This window comes from Stigmatopora nigra, chromosome 14 (assembly GCF_051989575.1).
Source record: "Stigmatopora nigra isolate UIUO_SnigA chromosome 14, RoL_Snig_1.1, whole genome shotgun sequence".
Lineage (NCBI taxonomy): Eukaryota > Metazoa > Chordata > Actinopteri > Syngnathiformes > Syngnathidae > Stigmatopora > Stigmatopora nigra.
The window spans coordinates 7,824,715-7,841,711 of NC_135521.1; the positions used below are offsets into that span (position 1 = coordinate 7,824,715).

A 16,997-nucleotide genomic window follows, 5' to 3' on the forward strand; every position below is an offset into this window, starting at 1 on the left:
CATCTCAAAAAGCAGTGATGCTATTGCTTTTAAAACGTTTCCTTGCACAGACCATAATTTGACTCTGCACACTATCCTTTGGGTACAAATAATTGGAGAACTTTATAAACTAGTAATTGTTATAGAAGAAGCTTGAGACAGCCAGTGTTGTACCCATGCCGTTGGTAATAGGATGGCGACGGGGAGCAATAATGACCGGCAGCTGAGATGCTCATTATTTGCAATGACTTAACTGGAAGATGAGAATGTTAGAAAGATGTGGGGTAAAATCCCACCGCTCTCATCTTAACGAGCAATATTGATTGTTGCTTTAGGTGGCCTTGTGAATAAAAAATCTAAGGAAAAACAAACGTTATACCTGAAAGGTCTTGATTTGAAGATGGCAAACGATGCTAGGCGATTTCCCGCATGGTACTAATTGGTTTAGCGATCACAGTTTTTAATGAATGAATTCAAGCACCCCATTTGTTCGAATTAAGCTCGCCCATCCGTATTTACTTCTTGTTCACTGGCCTGGTGTGACAAATCTATTTATACGTGAATTGAGAATATTTTTCCCAATTTGGTATGATTGGCACGCTGAGGCCACTTTAATCCGTTGTCAAGTAAGAGTCATGAAGCGGAGTAGTTCCAGGCACCTCCTTTCCATTCACAAAATGGCATCAACGGAGAGTACCAAGAAATATCGTGATTATGATGTGCAATATATACTTTTCGAGAGTTCCATTCCAAACGCTTTTCACTCTACCCAATATGGCCACGAACTAAGCCTCTGTACCAGAAAGGCCTTGCAGTGTCTAACTGATATCTAAATAACTTCAAAATCAAGTCAAGTGAGTATGCAGTAATCAAGTATTTAAAGGAAAAATGTATGGGTATCAGCTGGGTGTCAGAATTGGTATCGGAAGCCAATTAAAAAGCAATACTAGATCTAACCCAACCAAATGCGGCACAACTTCACATTTAATATATTACTCTATTAACAGATTAACTATGTTGACTCATTAATGTATACCAATCTATTAATGCTACATTACTGTAAGTTACATCAGCGATAGAACAAAGCTTTGTAATGCGCAGCTGCAGAAATAGTTATTGAATAACTGAACAGATGGCTCACATTGAATCAAATGGAGAAGTAATAACATACTCACATGCAGTGAAAAAAGGCTGGTATGCAATATTACGTGTAATGCTTTTTCACATGTAAAAAAAAAAAAGTAATTTAACTGAGGAATATGTACTGTAGCCAGCTCCACGAAAGATGCAACCAAAATATAAATAATAGATGGAGACTTATTATTTTCTCTTCTCCATTTTCGAAAAGGAAAACTCAACGTGAATTTGATCAAAAGTGCGACTGCCTGGGGCTAAATAAAACGTATCCGTCTAGATTAAAGAAGTATGCTACATTTTTAATCCCAAATTCACTCGAGCGCTAGCGGCGAGCAATTGTGGGATTTAAGGGTGGTGGTGGCAAACTCTCAAAACCAGGAAAATATTTCTCCACTCATCACTATTAGATCATTAAATTTAGTGTGGAGCTATAGTGTATGGTGACAGCTTGAGTGCACAGCCTTAATTGCTTAAGTAATGCTAGAGAAACGAGATGGAGAACAATGTGAGGCAAAGGAGCGGGAATAAAAGGAAAAGGAGACAATTGAGAGGATGGAAGAAAGCTCAAAGGTGCTCCCAATTTCTTAAGGAATTCCCACCTTAAATTGATCCCCATGTGTTTCATCTACAAGTGAAGATTGCAGTCTCAATTGAAAGATCACATATTAACACTTGTTTTCATTTGTATAGATTTTATTGTTTGGTAAAATGACAAGCATTATTTATATCTATATGGATATATAAATAGCAATCATACCAACAGGGACACACACACACGAGACATGACTACTTTGAAGGTGAAAGCTGTGACCGCAATGTGATCAGTAGAGGACCATTACTTGTGTTAAAATCTGTACAATGTGAACTGAGAAGTTGAATCAGCCACTCAAAATGTCAAAGAAGCAGGGAGAACAAAATGTGGCAGAAACTGAGGGTGACGTGTGACAAACATATTGCGAATGACAGTTTTCATAAACTATGTACATGCCAAAGGTCCGTAGTAAAATTTTCAGATGCAGTTGTCATTGGGATTATTAATGCATAGAAAGGTGTCCATTGTCATCATCATAGATTTTTTTTCAACACACTATACCATAGACAGCCACTTTACGTCATGCTAATCTCTACCCTCACTAGACGCGTCCTAGTCTAGTCTAATTTTCTTCCTTTGTGTTTGGTCCAAAGTTGACTCTCTTGACTCTTCCTGAAGGAACATTCTTTGAAGTAATTGATATTTAAATTCCCTTATTAAAGCTTGAATAAGTGAGATTTCTCTGCTTGGGGCAGTGTGGAAAAAAAAATCCCAAATGCTATAATCATTATGGATTGAAAGTTGGTGAGCTCGTAAATGCAATGAACTCTCAGCCTGCAATTCAAATTGGAAAGGATCAGGTCACGGCTATCCCCGTCAACATGAATGAAGTAGGGATGGGGAAAACAACGTCAATTTTCCATAAAGGCACGGGAGAATAGTTTGGGATAAATGAGAAGAGATGTTCCAAATGTATTGGATTTTTTTGGAGGGTATGTAATATTTAAATAGATCACAATTATTGCAATCACCAATTGGATCTATCACAACATGGAGCTTCACATTGTCAATTATCATTGGTAAATACGTTGGTGCCTCAATGAAATTCAGAAATTCCTCAAAAAACAATCCGTGTAGCAGTACTAGACCTCGACTCATTCTTAGGACTGCCCGACCCAGGCCAACACGTTGCCTTTGACAACATCAATGATCTCGCAGTTGAGCTTATTGAGCCGCCCGTCCAGGATGAACAGGGACTCCCGGGAAGGGGTCATGAGATATTGGCCAAATGTCCCTCCCCCTACTACCGCTCGGTTCTTGGCGCTCCACGGCCACTCATTGGGCTTGATGGCCTCTTTCAAGCTCTTGATCATCTTCACTTTGCCGCTGTGCAGTTCCACAAACAGCACGTCGGTCTGCCGGCCCGAGCTACCAAACACGTTGTACTGGTGGGCCTCTGTAAAGGAGCGCTGGAAAGCCAGGTCGGAGATGTGCAGGTTAGTGTGGATGTCGAATGGCTCCCCAATCTCACCCCGTTCCGAGATGGTCTGAATCCGCATCAGGCCGTCACTGTCGTCTACGGTGACCAGATAACGGCTGTCTGGGGACACGTAAGGCGTTCCAGTAACGTCACGGTTCTGCCCGACCACGCCATCCGTCACGCCGTCCACGATGACTTGAGGCTGTGTGGCCCCAGTGGAGTCTGGGTGGCAGTTGACAAAGTAGTAACCTCCCAGGTGAGTGTAGGCGGCCGACTTGGGGATGCAGTTAAAATCCCGCAGGCTGATGTTTTTCACGTAGGCCATGGTCTCCAAGTCAATCTTGTGCAAGACAGGCTCATTTTGGTGAAAGATGAGGCCAAATCTGTTGGCAATTTTAAAAAAGGACAACACAGAAGATTGAATCAATAGCTAATCATGATATCTCTGTGATACAACATTTGAGTGGCATTCTACTAGCTGGAGCGACAGCCATTTTGTTTTAGACTGAAAAGTCTTTTGGTATTTAGATGGTTCACAACCTTATTTTCCATTATAGACCGTGCTATGTTTCTAGACGTGTCACATACTGGACCATTAAGCTATCGACCCATATAACATACCCTATAGTGCAGTCTGTTGTGTTAGCAGAGATCCCATCCCATGTTAGACTGCTCTTCTGTCTGACACGTTGCAGATTTGGAATGAATGAAATATGGAAAATTCTAGACTACTTCCTCGGTTAAATCACAGTTCATGTCTGAATTCTGACAGAAGGTAAATGCCACCTTCTTTTTTTTTGTTCTCAAGTAATCACATGGCTCACCTGGGCCAGAAGCTGTAATCTAGGAATAGTCATCAATCAATCGTAGGTCTCATAGACGGATGGATAAAAATTCACTTTGGGACTAGATCGCCTTACATGAAGGTCAGCTATGTGTTCATCATTACAGGGCATTCTTGATTGATTGGAACTCCAGATATGGATCAATCGTGATTACGATTATCGGGCATTTCTCTACACCTAATTATTCAGCGCATATATTTGAGAAGCTTGGAGGCTTGTTTCTAATTACCTCGGGATAGCAGCTGTCAACATTGAGTAGCGACTATACAGAAATAGAAAATCCCTTTCAGAGGAATAATGCAAGAGGCTGAAGTAGGAGTAATAATGCATCTTATTTTCCTGTATATATGTTACATTTACATTTATTCAAACAAGCAGTCTAGCGCTTTCATTAGTTATTTTCCCTGCAATGCGACATTGCTGCATCTGCTTATTTAACTGGTCCTCAGTTTCTTGTTGGTTGGTTACCACTTGAAGTTTGAATCGATCACAGCATTAACCGAGTAGTACACCCTGGATTGTTTTCTAATAGATAACAGGGTTGATGTTGAAAGATTTTTCGACTATACGCTGGATTGGTCACTAGTTAATCACAGGGTTATGTTAACGATGAACACATCTTGGATTAGTGTAGTGATTCTTTTGCCTGACTTTGGTGCGGTCAGTCAATTCTCACTCAGGTGCAGTGATTCATTTGCTTGACTTTGGTGTGGGCAGTCAATTCTCACTCAGGTGTAGTGATTCATTTGCTTGACTTTGGTGCGGGCAGTCAATTCTCACTCAGTGGCAGTGTAAATGTGAATGCAATTGGTTCTCTGTGTGTGTGCTCTACAACTGACTGGTGACCAGTTTAGGGTCCAGTCCACCTTTTTGCCTTGGGTCAGCTGTGATAGGCTTCATGACCCTACGACCTTGACTTGGATAAGCGGTGATGAAAATTAATGAATTTTCTTACACAATTGTTGAGCGGATAAAAAGGTTGGCTTATTTTGACCTTCATTCTCAGAATCCCCGTACTCTTTTGACTTAGAGGATTTGGGGATTCCAAAATCATTTTCAGGATGTCATCAAAGCCACCGAATAACATGAATAGGGACAGAAATAATAGTCAGATTTTTAATGATACAGTCTCTATTGTGGCTCCTACCCTTTCTCATATTGAGAAACATTCTGACCCTGCTTTTCACGAAAAATGTTTCCATGTGCCTATAATAGTGTTTTTAAAAATGCCAAAGAATCTGCTAATAGAACATTACGTTCTGACAGCCGTACAAGGTATATACACGTTTGACATACTCTGTGACAGAGGCTGATGGGCACCTCAATCTCAACATCGTTCGTCATCTTTTATACCGTATGGTAGGGAGCACACTTAGAGGCTATTATCACTCTTTCCATCGAGGCAATCAACGATCCACAGATTCCTTCTGCCAGAACTCTTTATTTGTTTGTGTCACAGACGGACGGATAAGATATAGATTTATTGGGCTGTAAACCAACCTTTACATTCGAATGCTGGTCAAATCCGGAATTTCAATCATGTTTTCCATTTGACATTTTGGGTCCTAGACCAAAAAATGAAGCTGAATAAAATGCCCTGTCAGTCAAAATGGAATGTTTCAGCCAATGAGTTAATGTTTAAAAAAATCCCAACACTTTTAAACTCTTCCAGTTTTCTGGGGGAAAAAACAACAACAATTGCTAGTTTCTAGTTCTTGCAATCTTTTTTTACCTAAAGTTAGACTAAGAACGTAGCAGCTTTGAAGCCCTTCCCTTGTGTCAAAAGTGGGCAATGTTCACATTTATAAATCAGAATAAATGACACCACGTCCTTGGCAATGTTATCCGATTGCCTCTGAATGCCTTCCACCGGGATTCATTCTTGTCATATGATGGGAAAAAAAACAAAAGGAAATGCATCTGCCGGTATTGGTTATTTCCTAGAAGGATTTGAAGTTACTATTTTCTTTTTTGAAGGATATACGCAGAGTAGCATGTCTATCTCCGTCAGTTGCACCCAATAGGCTAACAGTTGATTACTATCCTTTGTTCATTCCAGACCATCCCATCCAAATAATGGCATGAATCCACCTTCTGCCTCTAATGGATGTTGTATCCCATGTGCTATTTTGGTCTTGAAACTAAAACCTTTTACAGTTCATGGATTTTTTTTCCTGTATTCAAGACGGACATTTATTGATTTTGATGGAGGTGTCACAAAAGGTCTGAAAAAGTTGCTGCAATCACATTTCAAATCGATCAGTGCTCGAGCAGTCTGAACTGCTGGCCTTCAGACTCTTCTTCAAATCTCAAGACATGAACTCGATTGATTTTCTATAAATAAAACCATGTGTAGTATTCACTCTTTGTTTTTTTTTCAGCTAATACTTTAAAGCCAGCATGTGCTTCTTCAGCCTAGCTGCAAGATTCTGCTTGATGTTTCCGATCAGTGGATGCTTCATGAAACAGTCATGAAACTTTTTCACAAAGCCCCTTTTGCATTTTCCCTACTGCCACATTCACCATGATGAGATTTTGAATGTTTTGATTTGTGAACACCCTCCGGGCCAAACTAGCATGCGAGAGAATTCTTGCATTAACATATGGGGGGTGGGGAAGTAAATTGAATCAACAGCTCGCTCTACTTGTTTTGACGCTCTGTTTCTTTTGCAATGATTGGATATCTTTTTTTACATAAAGCAAAAGCTGTACTCATTTTAGGTTTGGCTATAAGTGGGCATGTATATGATTATGGTTCATATATTGCAATAACCAACAGGTTTTTACCAAAATACCTACCACTAGAATAGTGTCTATTTTAATTAATTGTCTGGCATTGACATATCTAATTCCCGTTGACCCGTGGAAGGCTTGTTAATTCAGTTCAGTCACGTTGATTTGGACGTCTAGCATTGTTAATGGCTTGTTTAATTCTTTTCTACGGCAGGTCATGAGTTAAGAAAGACACATTTGTTCATGGAAAGTGTTGTACTGCTAAAAAAAAAGCCATCATATTCTTCGCATTGTCTTTACTAGCTGTTTGTTTCGTTAGACATGCATAGCATTCTTTACCTTCCAGCATGAGGTTGAACATACATGAGGCTTGTTTACTTCTTTTAAAGGGCATCAAACTGAAAAATAGATTCCCCATGGATCTAATTACAACTGCGCCAGCATAGCACCCCGACCTCACTTACACTATGTACACTTGCGCTGGTTGGGCCCCATCGACTCTGACTCTCTTAATGTGACCGACCTCTTGCTTGCTGTTCACCTCCAGGTTGCGAAAGCTAAGCCATCAAAAGCCAGGTCATTAATTTAGTACTCTGTTTACTAATTTGCCAGTGTGCCAAGATCTATCTCAAATGTTGGGTTGATCTCTCAGTACACAATACGGAACCGTGCGTCAAAATGAACCTGCTTGGCCTCTGCACACTGAATGCCTGCCAACGTAATTGCCCAGCCAACCTGCTCTTCTCTTGACAGACAGACAGGCATATAAAAGCAGGCCAGTTAGAGACGGTAGGAAACCAGCCACATCAGTATTACCAAGAGTATACGGTACGAGAGTGATGAGGACTCACGCACCTCACACTGTCCACAAAGAGGCTGACCGAGGGGATGAAGAAGTCGTCGGCCTTGTCGAAGCGTCCACTCACAGGCTGTGTGTGTACCGTGTGGTGGGATAGCTTCACACTTGCCTCACTTATCACCTGTGGGACACGGGTCAACAAATATACTGCATGCGTCTATTTTGAAAACACAGCATGCTAAAAATGGAAGCTGGGGATTTTTGTACCTGCAGTGTCGGAAAGCTCTTTTGCTTATCACCCCAGCTGAGGATCCAGACCTTGTCTCGAGATTGGTCATAGTGCAGTTTCACGGGATACGGGTCGGTGCTGACCGTCTGCAAAACAGACACCATTTTAAGTTTTTGACATTTGACCTTTAGCTGCATTTGTGGATGATGCTAATGGTTGCTTTGAAATTTGGAGGAAACGTGTTGTATCAAAGGAAGATTATGTGATGTTCATTTAATATGAAGTATATTCACACTGATCTTGCCCTCAGGAGAAAACAGGTGTTGCAGTTTGTTGTTTTTCTTCTGAAAAGCATCTACAAGCCTACCGAGGATGATCTCACTGTTGATTCAGGGTCTAAAGCTCATGCGTGAGACTCAATCCTCAGCTTTTTGGATTTAGAACAGTTTTCTTTTTCCTAGCACGTCGCGACTACACAGCAACAAAAATTGCATTTCAGTTACAACCCGCCAAGAGAACAGTTACGGCAAACTCATACAAGAGAAGACGGGGCATGAATCCAAGCCATAAAGGTGCCCCTTTTTTGGATGACAAATGGAAAACAAGAGGATGCAGCATGAAGGAAATAAAAAATAATGTAGAGGACAGATTGAGAGACGAGACTTTCGTCTTTACAGCCAAATTTAAAGCATCGGCATATTTGGTCAAAACTAGCCTGTCCCAATCAGAACAAATACCTGCTGTCAGTATTCCAACTATCTAAGCGTCTTTTACATTGTGCCAGAAAATTCCAGAGGATAGTGCCAAAGCCCAGACGAATAGGAAGATGGTAATTGGTCTTATGAGCCATATCCTAAGGAAATATAGCTTTAGATATTTGTATATCAGTGAGGCGACAAGACTACCCTCCACTATTAGTGCGAGAGGCATCCAGGATTTTTCTTTTCATTCATTCCCATTCTGGGTTCTTTTATATTGCTGTTGTAATCATTTTTAGGAGAAAAAGAAACTACAGTAAAACCATGAGAGCGGGAACTTGAGGAGGCAGTGAGAGGTTCAGGTGCTTTAATTAACAGTTGCTAATATAATGCAGTGGAGCACAACCTCCAGGCGGCCTGAATAAATGAGCCACTGACAGTTTTCGGGGAGCTCAGTCTGCTTAGTGGCAATTTGGTGGCACTACTTCTCAGTGAGGCAACTGAGGCATAAACAGCCATCTGCAAATGGATCTGAGACACACCCAAAAAAGCGTCAGACACGCATGACAGCACTCAGATTCACTTTTTGTAAAACAAAACAAAAGAAAACAAAAAAACAACAGCGACAGGGAGCACAACGTTGGATGTGAGGGAAAGAACATTCAACAAACTACCCTCGGGGAAGGAAAAAGAGTAAAAGCCTTGTAACCTAGCAAAATTGTGACGAAAATATACCTTGCTTGGTAAGGTTTATACTTGTATGTATTGTGTTATACTTGTATAATCACAATAAAAGTATTACATTTAAATGCACATAGGGAAACCCCTTTGTTGCAAGACTGTAAAATAAGTGAATACTTTTATTTTTTAGACAAGTGCAATAGCAAAACATGGCGTTATGAGAGAACCATTGTCGTCTGCTTTTATGTGATGTGTCAAAGACTCCAACTGCATTGCCAATGTCCAACCCCCCACCCCCTAACAAAAACCATCAAATCGCAATGCAAATGTGCTGCTGATATATTTATAATTGCAGGCAATGGCTTTAGCAACCCTCTTGAGTTAGACTTTTGCTAAATGGTGCATTGGATTATATAGTTTGACTCTATACCAACTGTTTTTTCAATGACATAATTGAACGATAATTGCGTGTTAACGTGTAAATGTAGTTACCTGGACGGCCTTCTGGGACTGGACATCCACAATGAGCACGCGATCCAAAGTGGGTTGCGTGGCGTAAATGAATTTGTCCTTGACGTTGACCGCCGCCGACCACACGCACTCCTGCACCTCATCGTCTTCTGAGGGGGGACACACTTCCTCCTAGACACACAAACGACAGCTTGCAGTTCTTATCTTATCAACAGTTTTTCTGCTTCTGCCCCCTGAAGAATGAGCTTTTCCTCCCCTTCTAACGCATAATCCACACAACAAAGCCGGAACGTTCCCCAGATGCTCAGCCTCCGGGTGATGGCGGCATTTAGCCCGGCTGGCCGGCGTCACTATCCTCAGCCCAGCTGTCTGTTTGCGGCTCTGCAGGGCGATTTAGAACGGCTGCTGGCCAGCAGAGATGAAATAAAAAAGCCCCAGGATGTTGGAATTAACGCCTCTCTTGGGTGTATTTATAACTGCAGAGGCAGTGCTGTGACAGGTGCCTTCCCGGTGGTCAACTTGTCTCGCTTAAGAAGGTGCATATACCTCTCTTGTCCTCGGTAGTAGTGCGGTAAATCTATACTGCTACTAATGTCATGACATAAAACCGATAGAAGTGAATGTGTGAAACTAACACTGCAGTTGACAGCAGTGCTCAAGGATTAACTAGCAAGCCAACCTGAATGGGAACAAACTATGGATGTCCTGCTTGCATTTTTGCATGCTGGTTCAAGTCAACTGAATTTTTCAAATAATTAAAAGATATGAACAGGGAAAAGAAACAAAGACAAATGTTCTCTTTCCCCAATTTGAGCAATGCTATCTCAATGTAATAGCAATATTATTATATCCTTATTTGTATTTTGTTCACCTTCAGAGCCAGCAGTTTTTCACTAGGCTTGATGTGCCTCTGTATCTCACATGCCACGGGCTGAATGACTTTAATGCCGTCCTGGTAGAACACGTAGAACATGTTTCCAATACCGAACCCTGCAACAACAAAGAACATCACACGCTTGATAAAATAGGGGCCTGTGCTATGGATTGTAATTTAAATAAAGCAGCGTCCGATCATTTAATCCCTTTTGTCACAGTTGGCTAACCCTATTACAGAAATTCAATTAAACTACTTTAATGAATCCAGTCATGGAGCCATACCTTCATCCCGCCACAGAATGTTGGCCACTGCCAGGGAGAAAAGGAGAACATTGAACATTAAATGCCACAATCGATAAAATCACTTTTGTACAACTCTTATAGGAATGGTTACCCTCCCCCTGTTATCCGGTGCAATGGATAATTGAGTCCTCTGCTCACATATATGGGATGTTTTCTCCAAACCGCCAAATGTGGTTACACAGAATGGAAACCACAAAAATCAACAAGATAATTTTGTAGGAGCTAAAATGAGCAGATCAGCCGCAATGGCTTGTTTGGTATTGGTTCAAACAATGTTGCATTGGTTTTGTTTTTGTGGTATCTTAAACTAAAATGGTTATGATGGAAAATGTATTTTACACAGTCACATCACTTCATTTGGCATTTGTTAGCCTTTTTCTCCTTCTTGCTATCTAACACAAGCTGCCTATGTTTAATGGATGAAACGACTTTTATCTGATCAGCGTTGGGATAAAAATCTTTAAAATCACAGTTTTTATGGAGACTAAAAATACTGACACATGCACAGATTTATGGCAACCTCTGTCTCTAGAAAACATTGCTCCTTCCTATTCTACTTTAAATGTTAGTGTTGTATTTTGCTTACTTACTGTTTGTCTAGGATACAGACCAGTTCAGTCTTAGGAGCGCTCTGCTTGTACAAGCTTCCGGGAATAAAGCAAATCCGACTATTATTGACGTCACAACCATGTGTAGTAAGGACGGTTTGTTCTAAAATGTAGGATTAAGTTCTTTAATGTGTGCCGATTGGATTATGAATTGACATAAACTACCACTCTTTCTCGGAATAAAGTTCTTGATCGGAATGGGCTTAATAGGTTTGGAATATTCAGAATGGGTTGAAGCATTTTTGGTACTAGTCATGCTTTTAGTCTAAATTTGTAAACATTGCCATGATTTATTTTATGATTTCATTAGATTATAATGAGACCATAGGAAGTCTAGATTCGTTCCTAGATTTATTTTTATGTTGCTGTTTAATCTTGCACTGATAGCACTAAAGTGGCGTTATAGTCATCACAGAGTTCTAAGAAATACCGTGCTGATGCTCTGCAATATGTACTGTTCATGATGTAGAGACCAATTCTGCTGTCAGTTTCAATGGGTCTATCACTGCTAGACATCCAATGCATTTGGAATGGAAAATTCATTGAAATTCACAGCTCTGCATTTTTATTTTTCTGTATCTATGTTATGATTATGTTCACTGTTGTACTAGAGTTGGGATTTAGAGGCCATCATAGACTGTATCCAGTGACAGTCTTTGATACTGTAGGATTTTACCATTTTATCATAATATTTCATTTTTCTTGATCCAATTTGGCTTTAATTGCCTAACCTACTCAAAATAATATTTCAGTTTCTGCCCAATAATGAGAGGAGGTACGAACTAAGCATTCAGTGCACCCTGCTTTGGGCTACTTCAGACGCCCCCTGCAACCAAATCACATCTCAGGCTAAGGTGATTTTGATGCATCATTAATGTGGATTAATGGCCAATCTATCTGGTCATACAAGGAGCAGACCTTGTTTTTTTTTAAATTTTATTATTAAAGTCATTGTGAGATGGCTAATGAAACTCGTATCGGCCCTCCAGATTCTGAGTGCTTCTAATCAGTGGATCACAAAAACATTCCCATTCGCCTTTTAAAAATTCAGTTCATGGTTTTGATGACAGGAGTTTACTTTTTCAAAACGGAACAAACTCCCTTCAACTACATTCTAAACTTGGTTTCCATGCAAATACAACCCTATTTCCTTAACACTGACCTTCCCTTTCTATTGTCTGCCCGTCCTTGCGTCAAAGCACTCCCATTTCCCATTTTCCAACGCCGCGTCCAATTTGCGAGCCAATTGGCGCCGATGGTAATCTGTCCTCCCACGCTCATTTTCCTGCTGAATGGCACTCGGAAAGAGACAAAGCGGCAGGGTTTGGACGAAAAAAGGCCATTGTCGAGTGTTTCTAACCAACATGCTCTCCGTGTACCTTTTTCAGCTCATTAAAAAGTGTCACAAAAAGAGAGCTATGTCATCGACAAAATGGACGCGTGCGTAAAACGGGTAGAACAATGGCGTTCATGTGAGAGCTTGCCAGGGATGAGAACCAAATAGAAACTGAGTGGACTTGTGCAAGTGCCATATTGATGCTATTCATCACCCGTGGTCGGAAAGACTGCGGCTGTTGGTAACGTGTGAAGGGCCCGTATATCAACTTCAACACTCATAAGGCATAAAAAAAGCCGCCGTACGTCGGCGGACAATTGCTCCGGTCTTGCCGCTTTTGATGGCTGTTTGCGCCACACGCCAAAGCTTGGGTAGGTGCCGAGGTTAAAAGGTGACTGACTCGCGTCAAAGGCTACTCAGGACACAGATTCATAAATCTGTGTCAGTAATTTGCCCATTCAGGGTGGGGACCAGGGTGGGCAATTTTATCGACAAAAGTAAACATTGATTTTGAGGCTTGCCAAGTTGAATAAAATAATTGAATTTAGTTCCAATATTTTGTGAATGAAATCACATTTTAAATTAAACAAAGTCATTTAACAACATCAGCAGGCTTTATACAATCCTGTACAACAAAGACCAGTCCATTTAGTTTTATTTTTGCAGTACAACACCCAACTTTTCAGCCCACTAGCTTTCCAAGACACCGTGTTCCGTTCCCGCTGAGGTCATTTCTTATCTAACAGACCTTCACCGTGAGTCATAAAGTTTGATGGGAGGATTTAGCGGAGTCGTGAGACCAGACGGCCATCCATAAGCACTGATGTGCCAACGTTTTGATGAGTACATCCTCGCTACAGTCCGATCATAGCCTTAAAGTAAGCTTGTGATGTACTGTAATGAAATGATCTTTTTTAATGTACTGCCAACTTAACAGAAACTCTGTGGAATAAAATGGAGGAAAGTCCTCTCACTCCTCCCACTCTCAAAATGTGGGCCAGTCAAAAACATGATTACTTTAATGCCGAAAAAAAAGAAGTAGCAGAGACTTAAGTAACTCTACCTTAAGTTCCCAAAATGTTGCTCAGGTAAATCTGTAAATTGTTTATAAGTTTTGCTAGTACAAATACGACTACTACAAATGTCCCAAAAAGTTAGAAACAAACAAGACCGGAGTCTTGCTGCCTTTTGGTGTATCTTCACTTAACGAGTCTCTAAATGTCAGCAGTTAGTTGAAGAAAAAGTCCAGTCAATATGTTAACAAACAACATGATTCCAAGACCACTTCATGGGAATTTGCATGGATTTTTTTTTCAAATAATAAGGCAGGCGCTCTAATTAACTGTGACCTTTTACCAAATGTCACACGTTCTTTCGGGATGGCAGAGCATGCGGCTGCACTCATAGTAATTAAGCTCTCCAAATCACACGCACACGCAGACCAATCGTGCCGCAACTGCTGTTAAAATTGAGGTGTTTGGTGTCAGGTTTTCGCAATGGAATTATTGCGGCAATCATGCATTATATTCTAATGAGCTCATCACATGGGAAGCGATGAGCAAAGGCAAAACCCACAGTGGTCTGCCTGTGCGTCATTGCTTGTCTCTGATTCGCTATGACTTTCCAGTGTAGACCTCAAATGCCTCATTTACTTGTAATAGTTTTTTTTGCGAGAAATATGTATTCCCTGTAAAATCACTGTCACGAAATTGTTTGAGATCTTAGAATGCGTGTAACGGAGCTGAATTGACATTTTTCTAACCAACTATTTTATTTTATCTTTGAGAGGTCTATGAATAAGGGAGAAATGTGATTTGCCTTCATTTTTCAGTCCAGAAATTTCAATAAATCTTACTCTTCACCATTAGTGTGCTTTGGGCTACACAATGGACTGTGAGCTGTGACACTTTCTACTTAGAATACGTTATTCATCCCATCAGGAAAATTAAATTTCAAGTACTTTGTGAGCACATTCCGTGGCTAATTTCAATGTCACTATATTCCTGCCTGTCTTCAATATCTGACAGTCACAAAAGAGCACATTTTGTGAAGCTATTGAACTAAGTAAAACACCCAGCATGTATCAATGGTCACAACAAATCAGACAAGACTGTGTGATGTGACTGCCTCTGAAGGTCAAAATATATATTTTTTTTATGAGAGCCACTCTCCACTTTGCTGCCAATAAAGCGCTTTGGGAGCACGTTACCTATTTTCTAGCCCTGTTAAACGGTCTGTTGTGGCCCAGACGGCGACAGTCTGCTGCTAACTGGCACAAAAGCAATGTCCTTCACAGTGTGCCAATTGTTTCTGCTTTGTCAGGCTTTTTGGATGCGCTGTGCCACTATTTGTTATTTTACTCACTGAGGCTCCTTTTCCGCTGCACCGGAAATCAAGGGTAGACATTTTGAATTCTCTTGACGTTGACTTACGGGTTTTGCGTGCAGAGTCTTCCACAAACAGTGAGGAGATATCCTCGTCCACACCCGCCTGGTTTTTGGCGATGCAGGTGTAAGCGCCCGTGTCCTCAAAGCGCACGTTGCTGATGTGCACCTCACTGCTGTTAGCTGGAAAGTGCAAGTTCATCAAAAATTGGGTTTCTCTGTGCATTTTACACAAAAAAATATAATGCAACTGTGACTGTTGGCCTCAAATTATCATTTAAAATCAAACTCCCGAATGTAATGTAAACATGATTTTACACAAATTGGTACCTTGCAGCGTGAGTTGCTTGGATAACTTGGGTATGATGTCCATGCCGTTTTTGAGCCATGTCAGCCGAGGACGGGGGATGCCCTCGGCGTGGCATCGGAGGCTGGCGGTGACGCCAGGCTCCCTTGCTTGGCTCTCCGGGTACACCCGAATGACGGGCGGAACTGTGGAGGGGCATTACAGGCACCATAAGAATTAAAACCGGGAACTGCCAGAGCATCGATTTGCTTGTCACGCTCAGTGCGCTGTAGTTTCATTGGATTTATTTCTGTACCATCCTATGCAGTGGGCCATTTCTTGGAGGTTTGAGCTTTACTGTATAATTGAATAGTCTATTAGTATTCTATCACTATCACCTTTAGGTAAGCTTTAGAGCGCTGTATTTAGAGCGCGATCAATGTTTTCGTTTGTTTCGCAGCAGCCTTTGGTCCAGTACGGTCGAGCGTATATAAATGAGCGGAACAACCATTAGGAGGTCATTGACTTTTTTTCCTCTCTTCCTATTGATTTTACGCAAGCTTTTGTCAGCTGGCAGATGAAGCGCAACGTCTAGCAGCTGACTTGACACTTTAACCATGTGGTGTTTGCCAATCACCAAAACACATTCTAAACTTCCAAGTGAGAAGAATAATCAAATGCATTAATGCACCTACTGTAGGGTGCAGGGATGCTGTACGTAACCCCAGCCTCTACTGTATCGCCCTATAATGCGGTGCGCCTTATGTATGGAAAAAAGTTTTATAATATGGCATTCATTGAAGGTGCGCCTTATAGTGCGGAAAATATGATTACTTAAACTAAACCATAAAAAAAGGCTACAATATGGATCATCTGCATTGGAATTCAGCATTTAGCATGTTTACAAAGTAAAGAAAAAGCTTATTGAATGCTGCTAGCCTGCCTACTCACCCACCGAGCCCCATACATATACAATGTAAGACGCACGCTGCGCCACGACACCGTTGATGGCCCCTTCATGCAGCTCGCCGGCCGCTCGTCAATCACTCGGCAAGGCCACTGTCGGCTCACGGGCGCACACTTGTACACTCGCGCACACAGCAGGCAGTTTTGCCCTCAAACTGTGAAATTTCAAGCAGCCACTTCAATCACAGTGAGTAGCCGTAGGCATCCGCCAAAAAAGCCTGCCGTAGACCTCTGAGATATGTGCTGCCTATCATGACATGATGCCAGCACGCTGTGCCTAATGTGTGGACTCCAAAGTTAGGAGAAAAATAAGCGTTGGACAGTTTTCCAAACTTAATATAAATTGAATTCAAAGCTGTCATTTTTTTTTTGCATATGTTGTTTACAGGAACATTTTGTTATACTTGTGTAAAAAGGCTTGACATTTGGGAATCTCTCTTGGATTGTAAATCACAACAGATTACTAGCCAATAAATGCACTAGGAGTGAAACTAAATAAGACGTCGCACTGGATAAGATGCATTTGTGGAGGGATTATATTTGATCAGAGATAAAGAAAAAAGCAATATACATGATAGTTAAAGAAATCGAATGAAAAGCATCTCCTTAAATAGGCACCTCTCTACAAACTAGATCGACTCGTATTCAGATAAC

General features: G+C 41.1%; 1 protein-coding gene across 2 annotated transcripts in view; it reads right to left on the bottom strand.

Annotated features, from left to right (window-relative positions):
• Positions 1 to 1,788: 1,788 nt before the first annotated feature.
• Positions 1,789 to 16,997, bottom strand: part of fstl5 (follistatin-like 5) — a 57,799-nt gene continuing 42,590 nt past the window's right edge. For both annotated transcript variants that reach the window (XM_077732591.1, XM_077732590.1), the window contains exons 9-16: positions 15,422 to 15,583; positions 15,140 to 15,274; positions 10,743 to 10,769; positions 10,456 to 10,574; positions 9,606 to 9,755; positions 7,773 to 7,880; positions 7,562 to 7,686; positions 1,789 to 3,511 (exon numbers count right to left, since the gene is read on the bottom strand). In XM_077732591.1, coding sequence (XP_077588717.1) covers positions 2,809 to 3,511; positions 7,562 to 7,686; positions 7,773 to 7,880; positions 9,606 to 9,755; positions 10,456 to 10,574; positions 10,743 to 10,769; positions 15,140 to 15,274; positions 15,422 to 15,583 — 1,529 coding nt within the window. In that variant the 3' untranslated portion in view covers positions 1,789 to 2,808. The remainder of the gene's footprint in view (positions 3,512 to 7,561; positions 7,687 to 7,772; positions 7,881 to 9,605; positions 9,756 to 10,455; positions 10,575 to 10,742; positions 10,770 to 15,139; positions 15,275 to 15,421; positions 15,584 to 16,997) is intronic.